This window comes from Stegastes partitus, unplaced genomic scaffold, assembly GCF_000690725.1.
Source record: "Stegastes partitus isolate 25-593 unplaced genomic scaffold, Stegastes_partitus-1.0.2 Scaffold359, whole genome shotgun sequence".
NCBI lineage: Eukaryota > Metazoa > Chordata > Actinopteri > Pomacentridae > Stegastes > Stegastes partitus.
In genome coordinates, this window is record NW_007578090.1 from 453,124 (window position 1) to 475,334 (window position 22,211).

Genomic DNA, 22,211 nt, shown 5'->3' on the forward strand with positions numbered 1-22,211 from the left:
TGTAATGTGAATTTTAGGACGTTGTGGGTTCTTACAGTCTGTAAATGATGGTCTGCAGCCCTCCTCAACCCACTAAGGATGAGGATCTGCCATCTGCTGGTTGCTTATGGTTACTTCATCAAATCTTGCTGTCTCTCTTATTTCTATATTCCTCAGAATAGTCTCAAAAATAACCACTCCTGCTTGAGTTGATGATTTTTTCCCAGCATTCACCTCTCTCGGGGTTGAGCTAAGAGAACTAAATGATAGCAGCACAGAACATAGAGTTCCAGTTGAGTCACTTCTCGTAGGAAAACACACTGGCTATCCACGTCTATTAATGTTTCATCCCAAAGTGCGACATTTTAACTGAGTTTTAAATGCTTGAACATCAGTTATTCATTTTAAATGCTTGAGTGGCGTTAGAGCATGTTGAAGTTAGCTTTAGACAGTGGGACTTTGTTCTTCTACAGAGAATGGTTTTATTTGCCACGTTGCTCTAATTTTCCTTTTTAACTGCTGATTTTTTTCTGTTCTTGTTGTCATATAGTGACATTTGACAAGAATCTGTTGCTGCTGTATTGGAGATATCTCCTTGTAATGTTGTCTATGTTAACCTCAAGATTAAGACAAAGCAAATCTAAATAACAAAAATCAATCTTTTGATACAATAAACATCACCTATAGTTCGTAATAGTAAAAACCTTTTTTTTTTAAGGATTTCAGGTGTACATTTTTTATATTGTTATCTGATTTCATTTTTACAGTGATATCTTTTTACTTTGTAATACAAGTTTATTTTGTGCAAAAAAATTGCACATTTAACATGACAGGCCCACAGTATCCAGTGCCACACTGTACCATATGATGAATCTTGTAAAGACTTGTGTCGTGTTTGCTGTCTTTTTGTCAATTATTTACCACATATGTTTACATGTTTTTTTATTTTTGTGCAGCAGGTATAAGCTAGCTCAGGAGTGTAAAAAATGTGCTTAAGTGCATCCGCTATTTCTTCTGCTCATGCTGTATTTAATTCTTAATTTTAAAAAAAGAAGAAATAAAAAGGTGTTTACATGAGTTTAATGTTGCGTGTTCTTTTGGCTTTCATACAGTGAAGCCTGAAAGCTGTCGGTTTGTTTTCCTGACTTTGTCCCATTTGACCTTTCTGCAGCGCCTCATCTTCAGCTCTAGAGGGCAGCAGTGGTCTAACTGGAGGCAGTGGGGGGTTATATAAGCAGAGCTGTTACTGTATAATGAAGTATGCCAATGATAACTCAGCCCTTTTTACCAGTGGATTCGCTTGTGCACACTCCATTTCCATAAAAAAAAAAGCACCAGACTTTGTAGCTTAGAAGTCTTTTCTTATGATTCTTCTAAATTTACCTTTTTGCTTGTTTGATGTCGACGCTCTGTCTCAAAGCTTGACGCACACACAAACACACGCTCGTGGAAAATAAAATGTATTTCCGTGGCATTTTTTTTAAAAACAGATAAACACAATGTGCACAAAACTACCCACAGGCCAGCAAAGAGAAAAAAAACAAATAATGCAGGCAAACTGAATAGAAAATCTGTAAGCCACACGTGTTTTTGCCTGTGTGCCTGTTAGGGTATCTAGGTGAGAGGAATATATTAAACCAGCTAAGCATTTTGTCCTGGAAAAGTGCCACTTTTTGGATGGGTGGGTGGCATGACTAATTGGGTTACCACTGTGTGCTGAAAACCCATCAGGAAAGTAACAGGCTTATGTGTTACTTTGTTATGAGGAGAGGAAGAAGAAGAGGGCCTGTGAGTAGTTTATTGTAAAATAGACTCCAGTCATAGAGGAAGAGTGTTTCTCCCTGATTGCTTTTCCAAAATGAAGCATTACTCTATCATGGGATACATCCTCTCATGAGTCAGTTCACATATTTACAATTTTCCAAATAAATAATCATCACAGTACTCTTTTTTTTCCCCATCATGTTGCCTCCGTTTCTTATGTATGTACAGGCCCCTGATAGTTTTCACTGATGACGTTCAGTGTGAAATCATCCCCGATGATATCAGAGGCAGTGGGAGACTCTGGAAAAATGTCCGCATGGGTCTCCAGGCTGGGAGAGGGCGGGGTTGACAGCCTGGAGCGTTTGACTTGCCCTCCGCCCCTGAAGCTCCTCCACTCCTTGATCCATTGTTCTCTCTCGGAGGGGTCCAGCTGGTCCAGATGCCTCGCTTGCACGAGCGGGGAGGGGGCGATAGAGTTCCTCATCACGTGAAACGTGTACCTGGGGGAGAGTGTGTGGTGGTGAGAAAGTAGGCCAGAGAAAAATATGCGGCCCTTTGATGTAAATCAGAGCATTCCCTCTAAATATCAGCACTTTCAGACGCATCAGCAACAGAGAGGAAGACCGAACTGTGGTGCAGTCACTCCTGACCTTCACAATTAACACTAGTTCATTACAAATCAAACATGTACCACAACAACCTCACAATGCCATCAGGGTTAAAGTAATATATAAATAATCTAATATTAAGGCTGGAAAGGTTCAAACATGTGAAGAGTAGACTAGAATGATGGTATGATGACTTGTGGCCCCTTATTACAGGTTAGTAGCTGCCTCAGTGCAGAGATGATTTGCCTTCTCAGATTCTTTTTAAGGATTTTTACAGGCCAAGAAAAAGGGTCACATCTGAGAAAAGTAGCATCATCTCCCTCCTTTATCAGTCTTGGGATCCCTCAGATTTTTTGTTGGGAACTACTGCTCTATAAAGCTCAACTAGACATAGAGTATGAATGAGCAATCAACAGGAAGAACTCTGCCATTTGTGATTGCTCAAGGTTTACTTCTAAAGACTATTCTAACTTCTCAATCGTTATCTCAACCTATTGTGATAGTTATCTGTTTGGGTCATTTTCCAAGTAACATCACAAACACTGCTTGTTTTCTTCATTTTGTTTTAGTGTAAATTTAATTTTAGCCTTTTTATTTATTGTCTGATTTTTTAAATGTAAAACAGCTAACTGAACAAGAAAAGCAGTCTTCAGTTGCAGGCAGTTTCTTCTCTCTCGTAGGTTGTCTTATGAAGAAAAACAGGTTTGGAGCACATTTAAAATTTAATATCCTGACTGACTGTGAATTTACAGCATGGCTGTGTAAGCTGCTCGTCTCGAGTCTTGCTTTTCCCAATGCAGCTCACTACACTGTCTAATAAAAACTTTCCTCCAGCATCTATTGTTTTATTTTCACTTTTAACAGACATCAGAGTAAAATTAGTTGACATTCCTGCACTGTTTTTTTTTTACTTGCAGCAGTATATATTTATACAGTTCATATAACTGGAGATAAAAATAGCAAGAAAATGAAATAAGTTAGGAAGGCCACATTATGCTGCTTCTAAGATCTTCAGAGATATGTGATATGGGGAGCCGTGCACGTCTGTTGTAAAAAGAATTACCATATTAGAAAGTACCCAAAAATAAGACTCTGTTGCAGCACATTACATTACAGCCCCCCCACCGGCTTTAAAGCTTGACAGACACAGGGGGCAGAGCGCTGATGGTACCTGGGCAGCAGAGCCACCACAGTGGAGATGAGGCAGATAAGGTAGAACATGGGGTCGGCCATCTGGCTCTGGAGGATCCAGTACGGGTTGGATGGAGGGTTACAGGTGACGCAGATGGCGCTGTATGCGAGCGTCACGATGAAGTACAGCGCCACACTGCCCAGCATGATCACCCAGTGGACCACCGTCTTCAAGAAAATCACAGAAAACAGCATTTAGATAAGCTGGTAATGATCCTGTTAGTAGAAAAGATTCCTGCTAATTCTTTGGTTTTGTGCTGCAGAAGAATAGCTTAATGCAAAACCAATTATACTTGTCCTACAAACAATTGTGAAGTCTATTATTACGCGCAATTATCATGCATAGTACTCAGTGATTAGAGTTTTGACTCATCGGCGGTATAACATGATTGCATCTAGAAATAGATATCCATCAGTTCAGCACTCACCCAGGCTTTGATCTCTATTGACAGATGCAGCAGGATGGTAAATAAAGAAATTGTGTTCAATGGAGTTCCAAATGTAAAAAGATCAATGTCTGAATCCTGGTAAGCCTGAGGGAAAATGAAGTATGCTGTCAGATTTAAAGCAGAAAGCAGTTAACTCGTAGCTGACCAGTACACAGTGATGATAGAAGGACGAGTTAAATGTGTCTCTTACCAAATATGGAATAAAGAAGCAAACCAGGCTCTGATAGAAGGCATCCAGGATGGAAACCCAGAAAGTTGAACATTTGTATTCCTGTAAACACACATGCACACAACTTTAAATACAAAACAAATACTCTTCACATTTTACTCAGCACCCAGCTCTATAAACCTGCAGCTACCCATCAGATTTTCCTTCCCAGAATAAAGACTGTTGTTTCTGAGCGTCACTGACCCCTGCACCCTGTCCAGTCCTGTACAGCTCAGGAACTCCCAGCAGCACCTCTGCAGAAACATCTTTGTCCATGATCCCAAACATGATGGGAGGCGCAGAGGTGAAGAAAAGGTTGAAGAAAATCATCAGCCAGTAGTCGATCATGGCCGTGCCGGAGAATCCGCAGAAGAACTGATACCAGAACAGCAGGTTCACATAAGCCTGAGAAACACATTAAACCACAGATGATTAGATGATGAATCAGTGCAGCAGGTTAATTTAGAAAACAGAGCCCTCTAATGCAGCTAAAACACTCACCACGTTCTTGTAGAAGAAATAAATGATCATGTTGGCCAGTCGAGTGTAGCACCAGTGTCCGTGGACCAGGAGAAGCTTTTTCAGGTGTCTGAAGCGAGATATGGCAAAATCGCTGGCCATGACCGCCTGCCAATGACAAAGACGAGTCAGAATATGTTTGGGGTTGTGATAACAGTAGAAGAAAACACATCTTTGAAGCTAAAACAGATGAGTTTCAACCTGCATCCCCTCCTGACCGGATATCCCGATGCCAATATCAGCTGCTTGGATCATGTTGACGTCATTTGCACCATCACCTAAAACCAGAGTGAATATTCGCTTAATCACAGACACACAGCCTCGAGAAAGACCCAAAGAATTTTTAACGCTATGTCAGCATGTATATATTTGAGAGTTTAATACATGGCACTGAGAAATATTCTCTCTATGACATTTATGACCTATATTCACCCTCTTTTAGCTCCATTTTGGGTCTCCACCTTCCTGTGATATAAAAATCTGGCTCTTTTGCTGATAAGTGCTGCACTGCGTTCCAAGCTAGTTGATTACTCTGTCTTTCTTCTGGGTTTTTAAAGCTTTTTTTTTTTTTGAAAGAAAACAGAAGGCCAAAAAATAACACTGTGATAGTGATTAGAGTGTATCAAGCTGCAGTACGTTCATCACAAGATAAGAATTTGTCCCATTTGATATCTTGTTATTATATAAATATCAGTTACTTTTAATATTACTTTATTTAATTTTTCCAAGAACAGGACTGTGTCATCTGGATGTAAGACAACACAACTTATAGTTTACGTACACATTAAGTACAATAGTTCTAAAGGGATATTAGGATTATTGATCTTTCCCTTGATTGTTTCTGAGAATTACACTCACTTTCAAAACCCAACTGTACACAATGGTGATTAATTTATTGATGTTTTGAGGAAAGTGGACCTAAAGTTGTCGTGGGGAAACACAAAATGCCCTCTATATTCTAAACTTTGTCCAACATGTTTATTCTTATTCTGATTTCTGTCACCTCACACTTTCATAAAACTTATTGTTTCCATACAGTCATTTTCATTTTGATAGTGTTCTGAGTTAAATTTAAAATTGCACGTAACAAAATTCTGGATTATGTAAATGAGTCAAGAAAATGTGCAAATAAACTTTTATTTTTTTTAATTTTCTTTTTTTAAAAATACGTGTCCTAATACAAAATCTACATTTCTCTCTTACCAATGGCGAGCGTCATGACCTTGAGCCTCTCCCTGACCACTTTCACCACTCTGCTCTTCTGCAAAGGTGTGACTCTGCAGCAGAGCACAGAGCGGCAGCGCTTGGCCAGATCCACAAAGCGCTCCTGCAGGTCTGGCGACAGAGCCATGGCCAGGGTGCGTCCATCAATCACCAGAGAAATGTCTGGAGTGGTGTCCACGTTACGAGGGTCCGCGCTGTACCTCCTCACCTCTTCCAGGGTGCAGTCCAGGATGGATGTACACGTGAGCTGAAAAGGGTTAGCTGCATATTTATCTCATAACATTACTATTATTAGCATTTTTATAAAGCTTTAATTGATTGTTTAAGTCACTTTTCAAGCAATAATGCCAAACATTTGTTCATTCTGGCCTCTCAGGAATAAAGAATTCCTGCTTTTCTTTATATGGTGTGATAGTAAACTGAGTGTCTTTAAGTTTTGGTCAGTTTTTCAGACAAAATGCACAATATGAAGATGTAATTTTGACAGTTGATGAATATTTTCTCACATTTTTTTGGCCATTTTTAAACCAAACAATTAACTGAACAATCAATTGTTTTTAAAATTTCCAGTAAATAAACAGAAATATCCCTGCGGCAGGGTACAGATTACAGTATGTGCTGGTAAAACAAACAACATTATTGTGCTGTTGAGTCACATTCATGATATCTGTGTGTAAGCAGTTATAAGGCTGTGCTCCCATCAGACTCATCATTGTTATGCGTAAATAACTCCAGTCTCTTAGCCAAAAGGAAACTGACTTGGTAAAAAAGAAAAAAAAAGAAAAAAAAAGGCTGCACCCTATTTTTACTCCATCTATCAAATACCGTCTAAATTTCATTAGGCTTTGTAGGATGATGGTTGTGGGAGTGCATCTCTCAGGTGGTCATCGAGTTACGGTGGTAAAAAATAGTTCATTACTAATATGCCTCCACTCTGAATTATGAGAGGAAGGGTATTTCCTCTGAGGGTTGAATATTAGACTGTAATTAGATATGAAAGCATTAGTTATTGTGTTGGGAGTATCTAACTCCATTCATCATCAGTGACTACTCCATCCGAGGGGAGAACTGCAGCCCCTTTGTTTCAGAAAGTTCCTTGTGTATCCGTTAGAGCCGACAGGTAATTTTGGTCTATTTGAGGCCGAGGATGATTAGACGTGGTCAGGTTGCTATGAAGGGTTCATTCCTGTGCTACCAGATCTTTAATGACCTCAGAGAAGCAGGACCCACCAAGACACCTTATCTTTCTCAGATGGAAATGTGAGGGTTTGACCTTTAGTTAGAATGTAAAAGTGGTCAAAAAGGTTCGTTCATTTAAATTGGACGGAGACAAGCTCACAGGTGAGACCTCCTGAAGCCGCTGCTCGGAAAACACACAACTTGTCGTGGATGACCGTTAAAAAGGTCAGCGCTGCCCTCTGAAACAAGCTGTATGTGATATGTGAAATAGAAATTATATTATAAATCTTAATCTGTTTAAAAAGGCCAGTGTTTAAGAGAGAGTTCTGGGTCTTTACTATTTTCAGTTTTTGATTAATGAATCTAAAAACTGTGTTCACTGATTGCTGTGTCGCTCAAACATTAAGGTTTATATTTGGGCCCCGATAAATCACTTTTTAAAATTATGCATTATTTCAAAAAAGCAAGAAAAAGTATGAACTTGTAATTTGAGTTGGGAAGTAATTTGCCAGTAAAAGTCCCATCATTAAATCTGGTATGATGAAAATTCTTCTTTACATGGTCGCCCTCCATCCTTCTTAATATTTACACTATCTCTGGAGACTTATAGCACAAGCGACTTGGCAATCACAGGACTGTGAACCAGTCTTTATTCAAACGTCACATCGCTTTATGCAGATGATGTTTTCCTTTATTTTGACAAATTCTGCCAAATCAGAACTGGCTTTGTTAGAACTACAGCGGGTTTACATTAGCACAAGTACATTTGGAGGTTTTGTTGTTGTAATCAAAATCATCAAGAGATCTAAGTTTAACTTTTCAAAAAGGAGTGAAATATAGTCATTTTCTTTCTTTCTAAGACTTAGATGCCATGATTGACGATACTCTCACATCTGTGCAGTAAATTTGATGATACTACCAGCAGCAGAGTAGAAACAGTGAGCCTGACTCTGTCTTCATCCTGAGCTAAGCTAATTAGCTGCTAGTTCTAACTACACATTTACAATAGAGACCAAAGAGTGGAGTCAAATTTCCCATCTAACTCTCTGCAATGAAGTATTTGGCCATTTTCTTTCAGTGTTTGATTTCCTAAACTAGCTCTATCATTTTGTTCACATAGGCAACAACTAAAGCCGCTCTAAATCAAATGGCCAACCTTCAGCTGGGCACACAGTGCCCTACTCACCTTGTTATTGCAGCTCATGTTAATCACTAGGTCTTCCTCTTCCAGTAGCCTGCAGGCATAGCCAATGTTGACAGCTGTTTCTGGTTTATCACCAGTCAGCACCCACACCTGAATGCCAGCCTCCCTCAGCGCCATGATGGTGTCGGGGACGTTCTCCTGCAGACGGTCCTCGATGCCTGTTGCCCCTGCAGGAGTTCGCACAACCACAAACAGGCCTCATTCAAACACAGATCTTATCACACAGATGTACAGCAAGTGTTGTGAATGATTTGCGTTACCTAGCAGAGTGAGGTTTGTCTCCATTTGCACAGCAGTGTCCATGATGAGCTCCTCTCTGTTATCTATAGCAGCCAGCGCTCTCTGTCTATCCACTAACCAGCTTTCATACACTTTGGCACTCACAACCTGCAGCACATGCAGAAAAAAAGATGAGTTCTTGTCAAATAAGGAAATGAAATGCTGACAAATAATAACACATCAGATTTCGTACCTTCTTTGTAACACACAGTGTTCGGAGCCCTTCCTTGGCATAGCAGTCGAGGTGATGCTGAGTATCAGCTGCTATGTTCTTCTTACTGCCACTGAAGTGCTCTAAAGTTAATACAATACATATATATATGTTTATAAAGTTACATTTTGAGTATGAAATGACCAACAAATGTACTTTCACCTGCACATACCTGCATAAGGTGTACCAAGCAGCTCCATGATGGCGTAGTCTGCACCTTTAGTGAACAGCACATACTCTTTGGTGATTGGGTGTCGCACCAGAACAGACATTCTCTTCCTGTTGGAGTCAAAGGTCAAGGTGTCCAGCACCTCGAACACCAGGTCCTCCCCAGACGGCAGCCTCACCGTCACGCTGTCAGGGGTGCGGGCCAGCAGAATGAAGCCATATGCCTTGGCGGCGTACACCAAAGCAGCCTCATCTGGACTCTCTGCCTCGTACCTCAGATCACCTGAGGTTGCTGCAGGCTTGTTGCTCTGGGATGCAGCATGGAGAGAGCATGTCTGGAGCCCATAGGTGTCTTTAGTAGTCTCCATTTTTACAGAGGGACGAAAATGGTCCTCCTCTACAACTGAATTCTCTGAGAAGGTGCGGTTCCTCTTGGGCTTGCGCTTGCAGGAGGAAAGGCATGAAGAGCCGACGTTTTTCACCAGACTGGACAACCTTTCCAGCAGATTAGTGGTGTGGTAGGAGCGTGGAGACACACTCACCTGATAAAGTTTTTTTTTAAAAAAGAAGGAAAGAAAGAAAAAAAGCAGGATTTTGTTATATGAAGCCATTTTACCACATTACACATATGGTGATACATGAGACCTCCCAAAAACAAGTTTGTCATTTATTTCCACTCTGTTTCTTTTTTGTGCATTTACCTTAAATTACAAACTCAAATGGGAAAAAAACACAGATTTGTCCCATCTGGTAGAGCTCAGAATGGCACAGTCTGGAGCAGCAAATGCTCAAATTAAGAAAAAAAACCCTACCCTGACTACTCCTGCAAGTCCCTCTTTACTCTGTAGCAAAAGATCTGGATTTTTTTTTTTAAACAGGGGCTTTAAGGGTGAAGGAAAACTAGTAATGACAACTGATGACAAAGAAGAAGCTTCAAGCAAACAATTTAGAATAACTGTAACACTCTCGAGAAGCTCATGGGAAGAATTGTAACTTTTTTGTTGTCCCTGTTGCTGATTAAATCATGTGGATTCCTCTTGCAGCTAAATATCTGTTCAGAAAGCTTGCAGAGGCGTAGAAATCATAAAATAATGATGAAGACAGTTAACAGATTCTCCACAATGTTTTCTTGCTATTGATTTACACGTTCCAAGTTGCAGGTTACTGGAAATTTTAATAGGACAAATCTTTCGTCCATCTTTTCTCTCCCGACTGTGCCCTCCATCTCCACTTCCCATCCACAGCGAAACGCTCACCCTCCGTCTCTGAGCTGTTGCCATGGAAACCACCACTGTGTTGCAAATGGCGAGAGCCAGAAAAAAGTCCAGGTAGGGATCTGTCTTCCTGCTGCCGCTGCTGCTCTCTGCCCTGCTAATCTGCTGAAGCAGCTTCTTGTCTGGAATCACCTCAGTTTCCTGTTGGAGTAAAAGTTAATCAGTTTGTTAATTAAAACGCTTGTGTTGATAAATTGTTTCCTGCTCGCATTTGACTTGTGGGGGATTTGGAGAAAGTTTTATAGATTTTAAACTTTTCGTCCAGTTTTGTTTGCCTCTGTGCAAGGAGGGATTACAGTAAGGACAGAAGGACAGGAGGAAGGGAGGAAGGTTTCATTCATACTAACATTCTGCTCTGTTAGAGGCGCAGCGTGAGGAGCGCTAAAGATGGGCTCTGTGCTGCCTTTCTGGAATAAACACAAGATTTTTTTTCTGTCTCAGCCTGCATCTCCTGGCCTCTGCTCTCTACCCCGGGGACAAAAATAGGCATGGAGATACTGTACTGTATATCAAGACGACGGTGACTAATCTATAGTGCACGTTTACAGTTTATGTGACATCAGTGGTCTGTGCCAAATGGTGCTCAGCATGACCATATGTCCCGTCACAGACACAGGGGCAACTTTGAGCCAAAATGGATGTGCTCATCACTGACACCTAGCAGCTCGGCCATCTGCAGCAGGGACTGGGACCATGAGGCCTTTTGACACAAGGATGGGTCAGATTTGGGTAAACAAATGGCAGTTTGAAGTCTTCCAAGTGTGGATTTGGATGTGAAACACGTCTGTGGAAGGACATCCTTATTTACAACTAATCAGAAGTTAAAAGATTTTTAAAATGAAATCTTTAAAAAGTGCAGTGTTACAATAACTGATTAACATTCATACGGTGCAGTCTGTAGATGGATTTTATCTAATGTTGTCAGCTCTATGATGTACTAATTGCTCTGTGTTCTTTACCCCATTGCATGCTGGGATAAGTTCAAGCCGCCTCTAACCCTGAACAAGCCGTAGTTTAGAGCACAGACACACAGACGGTTTGACTACAGTTCAAAAGCTTTACTGCAGCATCATTCCAGTTTACTATATGTTTGATCCATTTATTTATGCACCCGTGTTTATATTATCAAGACAGGCAAAAATAATAATTAAAAATCTATCTTCCTTTTCTTCCCGACTAAGCAATCATCGTACCAGTGGACTGCTGAAGGCCACATCGCTTTGAGCAATTCCTGCGACCTTGCTCCTGCGTCGGCTGCCACGGCGTTGTGTGGTGTCTCGGGGGGCTGTGTCCTCAGCATCCAGGGACCAACCAGTCTGCAGGGATTGTGGACGCTGGTTGAAGATGACCTCCTCCTCTGACTCTGGTTCATCAAGGACAGCGAGGCGGATGGCTGCAAGTCCCAAAAACCATGTTGACACATAAAACATGTACTGTGTGCACTCAGATCAAGTGAAGGGTTCATTTGAAGAGAAAAATGGTTATCTCTTCTCTTGATTTATTTTGCTAAATCATGTTTTTCTAATCATGCACTTCAGGTAATATCAATCAAGCTGGTTTTAGTTTATTTGTTTTCAGAGTGGCTTTTGTCTTTTCAAATGCTGAGCCATGAGCCACAACTGCAGTGTTGAAGGACACAGGTTAGACAGCCTCTGTCTGGGGGAAGGAAGGTCTGTTCTTCAATGAGCTATAATACAGTATACAACAGGAGTGAGTACATCCCTTTGCACCGTCACTTATATGTCATATGATTCAGAATTGAATCAACTCTCAATAATTATTTTTTGACAAGTTGAGTATTTCTTCTCATGAGCCACCAAAAACAACAACGTCGCAGAGTTTTGGACCTATCAGCAGTGTCTATCTGCACGTCTGCATCCTGGCTCCATGTGGAAAACAGTGGCCAGTGGAGCTGAAAAAGTCCGAATTTAAAACTTCATAAAGATGGAAAATGATACAGGAAGATTGGAAAGCAGCTAAAACTGTAATCAAGAGGCATAGAATGAGCTATAGTACCACAAATCAGAGCTGCAGTGCGCATCTTTGTAAAATGAGACAGCGGAGAGTGTGATACTTGCACAATCTACTCATGAAAAACTAACAGGCAGGTGCTTCAGACTTGGCACAACGGTTATCAATGAAAATCTGAGTTTCTGTGACAGCTCAGACAGTGTGATCTATGGACAACATCCAAGAAAAACACCCTGAATTGCTGTTCAACACAAAACTGCCTGATAAAACTTTACTAAAGAGCAGCAAAAGAAGCCTAATGAATGTTGAAAGGACATTCTTCGGTCAGATAAGATGCATTTGTTAAGCTCAGGTGGGGTTGAGTAGGTTTTGTGTGAACTTGGCCAGGTCTATCACAGTGAATGTATAGTCCGACCAGTGGAGCACGGAGGTGGTAGTGCGATAATATGAGGCTGGATTAGTGCTAAAGGTGTTGGTGAGATGACATTTACAGATGGCACCATGAATGTCTATTGAGACACCAAAATACTGGCTGACTGGAAGTTGGCAGAAACTTGGCAGAAGAATAGTCCAGCATAGTGACGTTCTAAAGCACGCTGCCAACGTTTCATAAGAGTTTCTAAAGAACAACAAAGTGAAAACAATGACCTGGCCAAGTATGTCATCTGACTTGAATCCAGTCATACACTTGTCTAATCTTTTAAAGAGAAAGGTAGGCCAACAAAACCCCTCCAGCAAAGAGCAGCGGAAAAAAAAAAATCTCTAAAGAACAGCAGAACATCTCTCCAGAAACGTGGTATCCCCAATATCGTGGACACATTCTATCCTCAAAAACAAAGGTGGACATACAAAGTATTGAGAAACAAAAAAGTGGCATGTAGTTCCTACAGAGGGGCCCATATTTTTATATAGACAATCTAAATGGGTAGTTTTTCATTTTACATGAGCGCAAATATCTTACTGTTTAAAGTAGACGTCAAATGTTAACATGTAGTCTGATTCAATTTGATATTAATATAGAAAAGACTCAAGACTCTGTAATAAAGAGTCACAAATGCAGATGAAGCAGCTCTAATAACAACTCAGCATACATGGAAATAAGCCACAAAGCTACAAAGCCAACCAGGAAGTTCATTGCGGGCGAACAGGTGACAAACAGCCCTGAATCAAAACACATTATGCAGTTTGACCAATTTAAAGCTGCGCTGGAGCACAGACGAAAACAAAAGTAAACAGCCTTACTTTGGGCTAAATCTGAGATCACATTAATGTTACATACAAAATGTTAGCATGCCAGCGTGTTGCAGCAGTCATGTGCAACGTCAGAACCACCAACGTGAACCATGTGTGCATTTTCCAGCTTTCTTGTGATGAACTGAAGTATCAGAGAAATGTAATGTTGGGCCTGTGGGTGGTGAATTTATATCCAAAATGGCTAAAATAAGAATCCATTCTGTGCTAACTTCTGGGAGTGTGCCACAATGAACATCAACTTTTTATGAGTAATTTATTTTCATTGAAGTTATAAACCGGCAAATGGACTCACATCGTAATTGGTGGAGCATCACTGATCACAGAGCTGGCAGTAAGCTCTTGAGTGAATATACTGTACTTCAGAACTATTAATGTAACACTTTACTTGAGGGGCCACTAAAAGGGGGCGTAATGGTCAGGTAATCACAAAGTAATGAGAGACTGCTTAATAACTACTCGGTGCGAGGTGTCATTTTGTTTGTTGGGTGTGGGGGGTTCACAAAAAACTGCGACTAATGATCAAGTAATGAGCGATTAATGAGTGGTTACTAGTTTTGTGCTGCTTGGTGGCTAATTCAGAGTTAATCAAGAACAACTCATGAAGACAGTGGTCAATATGTGGAGTAATTATTACCTAATGATTCTTTAATATTATATTCCCAGTCTGTAACAACGGGTCATTATCTCATATACCACTCACAATTGTATGTACCATATTGTAAAGTAATATTAGGGCTTTCTGTGTGTCGTTGTTGAGGCTTACCGTTCTCTTTGTGTGGATACTCGGTACCCATGACGGAGCATCGTCGAAACACCATCTTGTTCTCAGTGAGGGTTCCTGTCTTGTCTGAGAAGATGTATTCAATCTGTCCTAGGTCCTCGGTGATGTTTAAAGATTTACACTGCATGCGGCTATCTGTCTCCTCATCGAACAAGTCAATGTCATTAGTGATGAAGAAGATCTGACCGATCTTGACCAACTCGATGGACACGTAGAGGGAGATTGGAATCAGGATCTGGGGAGGAGAGGAGAGGAACACAGAAGGGAGGAAGGAAAGGAAGAAGGAAATGAAGATGAAAACAGAGAGGTGAGAAGAGCAGCGATGGAGGGAAAAAGGAGAGAAGAAAAGCGACAGGTAGAAAAAACAGAAGATGTGAGATCAAGAGAAAGGGGCATAAACACGAGAGAAGAAAGTGTTTAAACAGAAAAGAGAAAGGAAATGACAATGATTTAATAACAGGAGATAGCAGAAGTGCAGGGAAAATGTAAAGATGAGTTAAGTACAGATGGTGATAAAAACAGAGAATGAGGAGAAAAAGAAAATGAGGGGAAAAGGTGAAAGGTAACCCCGAGAGGAAAGTAGACAGGAGGAGAGAAGATTAGTTTAATGACTTCAACATTAATAAAAACACTCCCCAAACACTTTCTGTCAGACAGTCAGGCGGCTCCACCTGCAGCAGGATGATCATGGTGAAGAACATGTAGAAACCAGACAGACTGGGACCGTCCAGGTGACCGCTGCTGTCGGCGACCAGGTAAGGAGGGACGCCAGGCAGCGCCTGCAGCCATAAGAAGTGACCTGCATGTATGAGGACAGCAGGATTAATCACACTGACTGTCGAGCAGGGAGGAAAGCTATTTTTGGCACCACACCTTCGCCTGTCTCCTACCTCTTTTCTCAGTACGAGTTTGGGCCGGTGGCCAAAGTGAGTCTCTTTTGTTTTATTGGAAATTTAATGTTCCCTCGTAAATCTAAATGTACTAATCATGAATCAGTCTGCGTAGTAGTTGTAAGGTTGTGTGATGTAATTCATTACTGACCTAGTGCTCCGACGAGACACATGGCGAAGAGCAGAATGACGCAGAAGATGACGTCTATGTTTAGCTTCCGCTCCAGTTTGCTGCGCTTGTATCTGGACTCATTGTTGTTCAGCATGGACTTGGTTTCGTGGCCTTAAAGGTTGAAGGAGAAGGTGTGGATTCAGACACTTTATGTGGTCAGTGAACACCAAAGGAAATCAATAACACATCTTAAAACATGTGCTCACTCTGGCTCAGTAAATACAGGGACAAAAACATACTGAGGTCATGTCCCGTGAAGAGTTCTGGGACATTATTCTGTTTATTGTGGTATTAAGGGGAGTTTATAGTTTTTATTGTGCAAAATTATGAGATCTTTAGCCACTGTTTCATTTGTTCTAGCAAACATCTCAAAAATTATTTGATGGCTTCGAATTACAATTATAACAACTGATATTTTCATGTCATCAGATACTTTAATGCATAAATACAGACAGAATTCATCACACTTTCATCTGCTTCAGCTGTACTTAGTGTTTTGTATGAATTTGTAAATCTCAACATGCTAAACTAGGATGAGAACAATGAAATGATAAATCATACTAGCCAGACCTGGTTTTATAGATTGCATTATCTTTTATTTATCTTTCATCATACTAATTACTCATATTGTGGCTTATTTATTCATGTGGTGTGCATTAATGTCTAAATCAATTTTTATGTTTTATGTGCTTCTGTTTATTTAATCACTTGTAAGGCACATTACACTGCATTCGATTTGTTGGAGAAGTGCTGTTAAAATTGGATTGATTAACATCATCATGTTAGTATTGACATTGTGAGTGCGTTTGCATGCCAACATTAGCATCTAGCTCAAAGCAAATAAGTAAATAAATAAATGAGGAGTTCATTTGTAAAAACAGATTTAAGAAAAAATTCTGAAATTAATAAACCCATACCAGTTTGACTGATATTCCTTTGATTGGTCACAGAAAGAAAAAAAAACATGATTTTGCGAAAGCTAAAAAAAAAAAAAAAAAAAAAAAGGGAAAAAGGTGACATATATTATTAAAATGGACCAACATCAGTTTTATTGATATTTCCTGGAGTGCCTCGATTTTTAAAAAAACAAGCAAACAAAAACAAAGAAACAAAAAAAATCCACACACATATGATATGAAAAAATATATATGAAAAACTAGGGACTAAATGTGATGTAAAACTGAATGACTACTTGTGGACCTCAGTATTTCAGGAATATTTGCTAAAGCCCCGAGAAGAAGCACTAAAAGTCTGAGGTTAACGTAGTGAGCCGGCTGAAAAGATGAAGCCTGTACCTGCATAAACCACAAAGCCAACAGCGTGGTCTGTGTTTCTCACTGTGCAGCCTCGCAGCAGCAGACTCTCGATCCCGGCGCCCGCCCTCTCTTTATCAGGTTTCTCTCTGCAGCGGGAGAAAGTGAGAAACCTCCTTTGTACTGTCAGATCTTGTTAGATATTCATTAGCGCTTATATATTCCCCATTAGCAATTCTCTTCTGCTTTATGGCCATAGCTGGACAGCATGGGCAGACCATCTGTAAGAGCTGTGGTGCCTGAGGAAATCGATTATAGTCTATTACAGCCCCAATAATGCCTCTGGTAGCATCAGAAAGTCCAGCCAGTGGGTTGGAATTAGTTTAGCCGTGCTGCTCTGAAAGTTTGGGGAACCCATGTGATCTGTGTATTTGATACTTACACGTAACACTTGAAATGATTCAGATTGTTGTTAGGCCTCTCGCACACCACAACACTGTTGAAGCTTTCAGGTTCAAATTCTGGATTCTGGGAAACGAAAGGAGACAAAGTCATTCCGGTAAAAGTGGAAACTTTTTAAATACAGCTGAACCTGTGCTTCGAGAATGACTTAATGATTTCTGCAGTCAGGAAAAAAATGCATTAAAGGTATGTAAACCAGCAGGTATGTTTTTCTTTCTTTTCCTCTGTCTGTGTCATCACTCACTTAACATAACAACCTGCAGTTTCTGTAAGGACACGCCACAGTTGTTCTGCTAAAGTGCATAAAATTTCATTCACAAAGAAGAGGAGGAGGAGCAATGGAGACTGAAAGGAAAGAGCAATTTAAATAGAGAAGGAGTAGATTTTTCTCACCGAGAGCCCAGAAACCACGGTTCTCTGCTTCAGGTTGGTCTCTCCATCCAGGTTGGCTGTTTCTATGAGACACACACCTTTGAGGTCTGATGTGTCGAGAAGGAGAAGATCTGCAGGGACGATCTCATTGCAAACCACCTTCACAAAATCTCCCACTCGCACATCCTTCCAACGTCTCTCCACAAACTGCTTCTCCTTCCTAAAAGCAGACACCAACCATCATTACAGAGGATCCTCAAAAGGCACACGAATCCTCAGGTGGCTTTGCTATTGATTTTACTCACATTTATTAGCTGTGATATTGGCATCATTGCCGTATTTTGTCTATGTTTATGCAATCAAATGAGATATCGATTCACTTGTCATAGATAAAAAATAATAAAAAAAACAGCACCTGCTTAAGTTAGGGAATAAGCAACACAAGCCAACTTTTGAAAAAAAAAAAAAAATCAATGCTGTTATTTTTGGAGAGCTGCCCAGATGTGTTTTAGAATGAGGAAACTTCTTGTAGAGATGTTTAGAGAAAGACTGCACATTATGAACTGTGGCTGTTCCCAGAGATGCATTATGGTAACAATCTGCACGTCAGGCTGGTTAACCGGCAGTGACACAGAGCTGCAGGTATGCTGCCCTGCATGTAGGACCTGATCGGGTAGCTGCTACATAACACCACACCTCGCTCCAAACAAAGCCAGGAGGGGAGGTTTATGTATTTTTAGTATGTTGTGTTTAGAGAATACTTACCAGGTTGCACGAATATTTCTTCTCATGTCCGGAGAGCATGACGGCATGTACGCTGTCTCTGCGTCAGACAGTCTAATTTCAGTTATGGGAGGTCCATTTCTCAAAGGTGTTTTGTGACTTTGCATTAAGGTCTTTACACGTATTCAGAAGGCTTTTAGCTTTGCATTCACCATGTTTTAAACATTTTGGGACATACTTAAGCTTTGCATGAGAGGACTGATGTCACTATAGCCTGCTTCTGTCCAAAGGTGGCTATTACATAACCCTCCCCTTACAATGGTAACCTGTCATTATTAGGATTTGGTTTTGTATGAATTAAACAAACTGAGCTTTATAGGTGCTGCCAGGTGACGTTTCTTTATCTGACAGACCCAAGATTGCTGTTTCCTTCTGTTTCTCGTCAATGATAACCCAAAAAAGGTTGAATTTCTGCCTCAAGACTCTCACAATATCAAAATCAAGACTTTTAATCTTCAAAGTAATAAAAGGAACATTTTATTGCTGTGGTGTGTCTTTGCGATAAAGCCTCATAATATGTAGTATTTTACAGATTTTCTTTAGAGATAAAGACACACTTCACTTAAATCAGTGTTTAACTGATAAAAGGTGAGATATGACCCACATTTACACACTGATTCAGTGACATGAACTCTTTAAAGCAGCAGACAGGATCCACCTTTGAGGTGTGGTGACTGGTTTTAAGGCTGTTCAGTCGGCAGCACTAAATCTGAACATGTTTAGGAGCACAAGAACATGACTTGGCATTCAGACACTGTCATTAAAAAGCCGGCGTGTGTCATGTTTGGCACGGTTGAAGGCAGGAGGATTGACAAGTGTTTCACATAGAGATGGAAGATGACTCTGAAGATAAGAAGCATCACACTCAAGCACAGACACCTGAGCAGATAAACTTCACCTGGATAGAAAAGGGGACGTGTGAAGAAGCCCTAAATTTATTCTTGAGCTTCTTTAGGAAACCACTTCAAAGAAATCTCGCTCAATCGATTGTGCGCTAATCTTTACAAGCCCGAAATGAGGCTTCAGCATCTCCCACCCAGCGAGCCGTGAGAGGCCCCAGAGAACCTGCTCGCTATGGCTGCATATGTGATTGTGTGAGGTGGCGGTGGCGGCGGCGGCAACTTGTGTCCGCTAACAGGTCCAGAGGGACCGACGTGTTCTCTGAAGTGTTTGAAATGCTGCATCTGGAGTCCACACTTCAGGCCACCTGGACCCACAACCACCACACACACACACGTGAACACACATTTGTAAACACACACACGCTGCAGGCTTTTCCTCCGTCTGATGCCTGCTGACTCTTCTTGGGAAATTTGAAGGCAAGCTGGTTAATGATGAACCCGTCCAGAGGATGAGGCCTCACATCAGATCCACAGGAAACCCTCCTCCTCCTCCTCCTCCTCCTCCTCCTCCTCCTCACCCCACTGTACTCCGAAATCACAGCCGTAAACAGGTTGAAAAAATGACAGCGTTTACCCTCCTTTGTAAATAATTTATTTTTCACCAGTGATTCAAAAATAGATAAGCGCTAACCTTACTGTCTCTGCTGACGCAACACCCCAGATGAGGATTTCATCAAATGTGCACAATGTGATGGTGAGACATATTGTTGTGAGGCTCTTCAAAAGAGGAATAATCTCCCACACATTTTTCTATTTCTAAGTCAAAAAATTCCCACGGGGTGCTGAAACGCAGAGGAGGTAAAACACACACACACACACAGAGGCGTAGCACACAATCACACAGATCTACACATAGCAGGAAGATAAGAATCACAAACACACATGTGGAGGTGCCGTTAACCGCAACAGTGTTCCACTTTGTCACATCATGCGTAAACACCACAACCCTGTGTTTCCGGTCAGTTACCTGCTGTAGATGAGACACGGCGTGTTGTTGAGCTTCCTGTCCGACTGGTACCGCCTGAAGTCCTCCCAGGCGTCCTTCAGGGCCGTCAGGGACAAGATGACACAGATGGGGATCAAAGCTACCTCAGGCTGGAATGCGTTCACCACGGGGATAAAGTTCAGAATAGCCAACCCCACAAAGTAGATGTTGGCCAGACGGTGAAACTGCTCAAAAAGGTTCATGGGGATGAAGAGGAGAAGGGTGTATTTGGTGGTTTTGATGGCATTTGATGGGAAGTAGCGGTTGGGCTGCTTCGCCTTTTCCAGTCCCTCATAAGGCAGGTTGGACACCAGGTTGCGGAGGTCCTTCTCTCGGGCCCTCTGACCTCGCAGAGCGTCCCTCATCAGGGCCAGAGGACTCCTCCACGTCATGGCTCTGGTTGTTGCTTTCCCTCTTCTCACCAACTTTTCCTTGCCATCCTCTCAAACCTCACCGTTCCTTCGATTTACAGACACTCGTCTGTCCCATGCTCTCCTTTCAGTGATTCTCTATGAATGTGTGAGGCCTGTGTGTTGAAACAAGTGACAGCACACCTCGTCTGAGTCCGCCCCTTGCATTGACAGGTGTGTTTGCATTCCTGCATCAGTTAGGTAAAATAAGTCAACTAATTACACCCAGAAATGTAGCTGCGAGTGCTCCAGTGACTCAGCCGATTTTAATTTTGCTGCCAATAATCTAATTTCGGCAGAATCTGTGATTTTTCTTCCACTTTGCAGCACGGTGAGTCGCTGATATCTCTGTAGTTGAGTAAGTTTTACGAAAAATAAAAAATTAACACACTTTCACCTAAAAAACCCCACTTTGACAGCATATACGAGACAAAACCCACAAATGAGCTGACAATCTGATACTGGCAGTGCAGAAAATTGGTGCAGTGGGTCATAAAGAGATGTGAACTGACAACACAACACTGAGCAGACTGCCTGGGGCAAACATATATGAAGAGTCTGCATGAACACAGAGAGCTCTCACACCAGATACAGGAGTGTACAGATGGAGAATGCAGGTCACACTGTTAGAAAGACACTACCAACTGTGTTGTTCTTCTTAATAACACTGAAGGTGTTAAAATAATACGTTTCTTTATTGGTGCATACAGGAAGATCCAGTTCTCACTTGAGCTGCTGTTTCACTGGAAAGGTCAGAGGTCAGAAGCTTTGACAGGAGGAAGATTTCTCGTCACGGCTCTATGAGGGCAGATGCTTGTAAAATTTTCAGGTTCGCATGTTGAGAGCCGATCTTGTCGATCACGCAGAAGTGGGTGAACGAATCTGTTCACATGCATGTGTGTGTGTGTGTGTGTGTGTGTGTGAGACTCTTATGTTTGATGGACTACAACAAAGCAGCTTCTTGCACAGATGGCATGCATGTAGGATGCTTTCCACTTCCTCATGTTGACATATGTTGTCTTTTCCAGAGCAGGCTGCCAAACCTGTTTAAAGAGGCCTGATTTGCATCGGGTCAGTCATTTATTGTGCTTAAATTTGAAATGCAGGCTTATTTATAGTAACAGGAGGGAAGCTGAATGTTTTAAAGCACCTGGAGATATATGGAGCTTTATTTTTGGATTCTAAGGACAGCATGCATCTCGCAGGTGATTTATTACAAATCTGATTTCTTAATTATTTTCTACTTTGTCTGTAAATAGATGGCATCCCTCCACGGTAGCTCGGCGTGTTTTTCCACTAAATACGAGTACAGCAGGGGAGTGGCGTGGTGCGAGTGTGGCAGACTCACCCTCTCACCCGTCCCAGTCAGCGCTGGCTGGGTTTGGCTTGGCTTACACACCGACTTCACAGTGGCGCAGCTGTGAGTCCACACAACGCACACATAGAAAACAAAACACATTCTTCGAGCTACAGCACACTACACATGATTCCAAAGAGCAGAGGTCTGTGCATTACTAATTACGCCAGTGACATGGAAACACTACAAAGCAGAAAGCATCTGCCTCCTGCCCCCCCCTCCCTCCTCTCGCTTTCTTACATGTCATCACTAATGCCCTTTTTGAAAAGCGAAAAAGGAAAAGATAGAGAGAGATAGAGAGAGAGAGAGGGCCAATTTAGCACAAACCATCTGTCTACTGTAGTGAGATAATACATCTGTTA

General features: G+C 41.4%; 1 protein-coding gene across 1 annotated transcript; it reads right to left on the bottom strand.

Moving 5' to 3' along the window:
• Positions 1-1,043: 1,043 nt before the first annotated feature.
• Positions 1,044-20,531, bottom strand: atp10b (ATPase phospholipid transporting 10B). The gene is made up of 21 exons (XM_008284460.1): positions 20,065-20,531; positions 17,434-17,632; positions 17,021-17,106; positions 16,621-16,727; positions 15,305-15,436; positions 14,935-15,062; positions 14,246-14,498; positions 11,451-11,650; positions 10,240-10,398; positions 8,988-9,525; positions 8,798-8,898; positions 8,586-8,712; positions 8,308-8,492; positions 5,922-6,189; positions 4,920-4,996; positions 4,701-4,826; positions 4,404-4,604; positions 4,182-4,262; positions 3,971-4,075; positions 3,523-3,710; positions 1,044-2,243 (listed from the first exon to the last, which is right to left on the bottom strand). The coding sequence occupies exons 1-21, from the start codon at positions 20,472-20,474 to the stop codon at positions 1,958-1,960; spliced, it is 3,957 nt and encodes a 1,318-aa protein (XP_008282682.1). The 5' UTR covers positions 20,475-20,531; the 3' UTR covers positions 1,044-1,957.
• Positions 20,532-22,211: the final 1,680 nt, after the last annotated feature.

Coding starts and splice junctions, on each gene's coding strand:
- atp10b (XM_008284460.1), bottom strand. CDS start 20,474: ATGACGTGGAGGAGTCCTCTGGCCCTGATGAGGGACGCTCTGCGAGGT. Junction 4,997..5,921: donor GGTCATGACGCTCGCCATTG/GTAAGAGAGAAA, acceptor CTCTGGTTTTAG/GTGATGGTGCAAATGACGTC. Junction 4,263..4,403: donor GGACTGGACAGGGTGCAGGG/GTCAGTGACGCT, acceptor GTGTGTTTACAG/GAATACAAATGTTCAACTTT.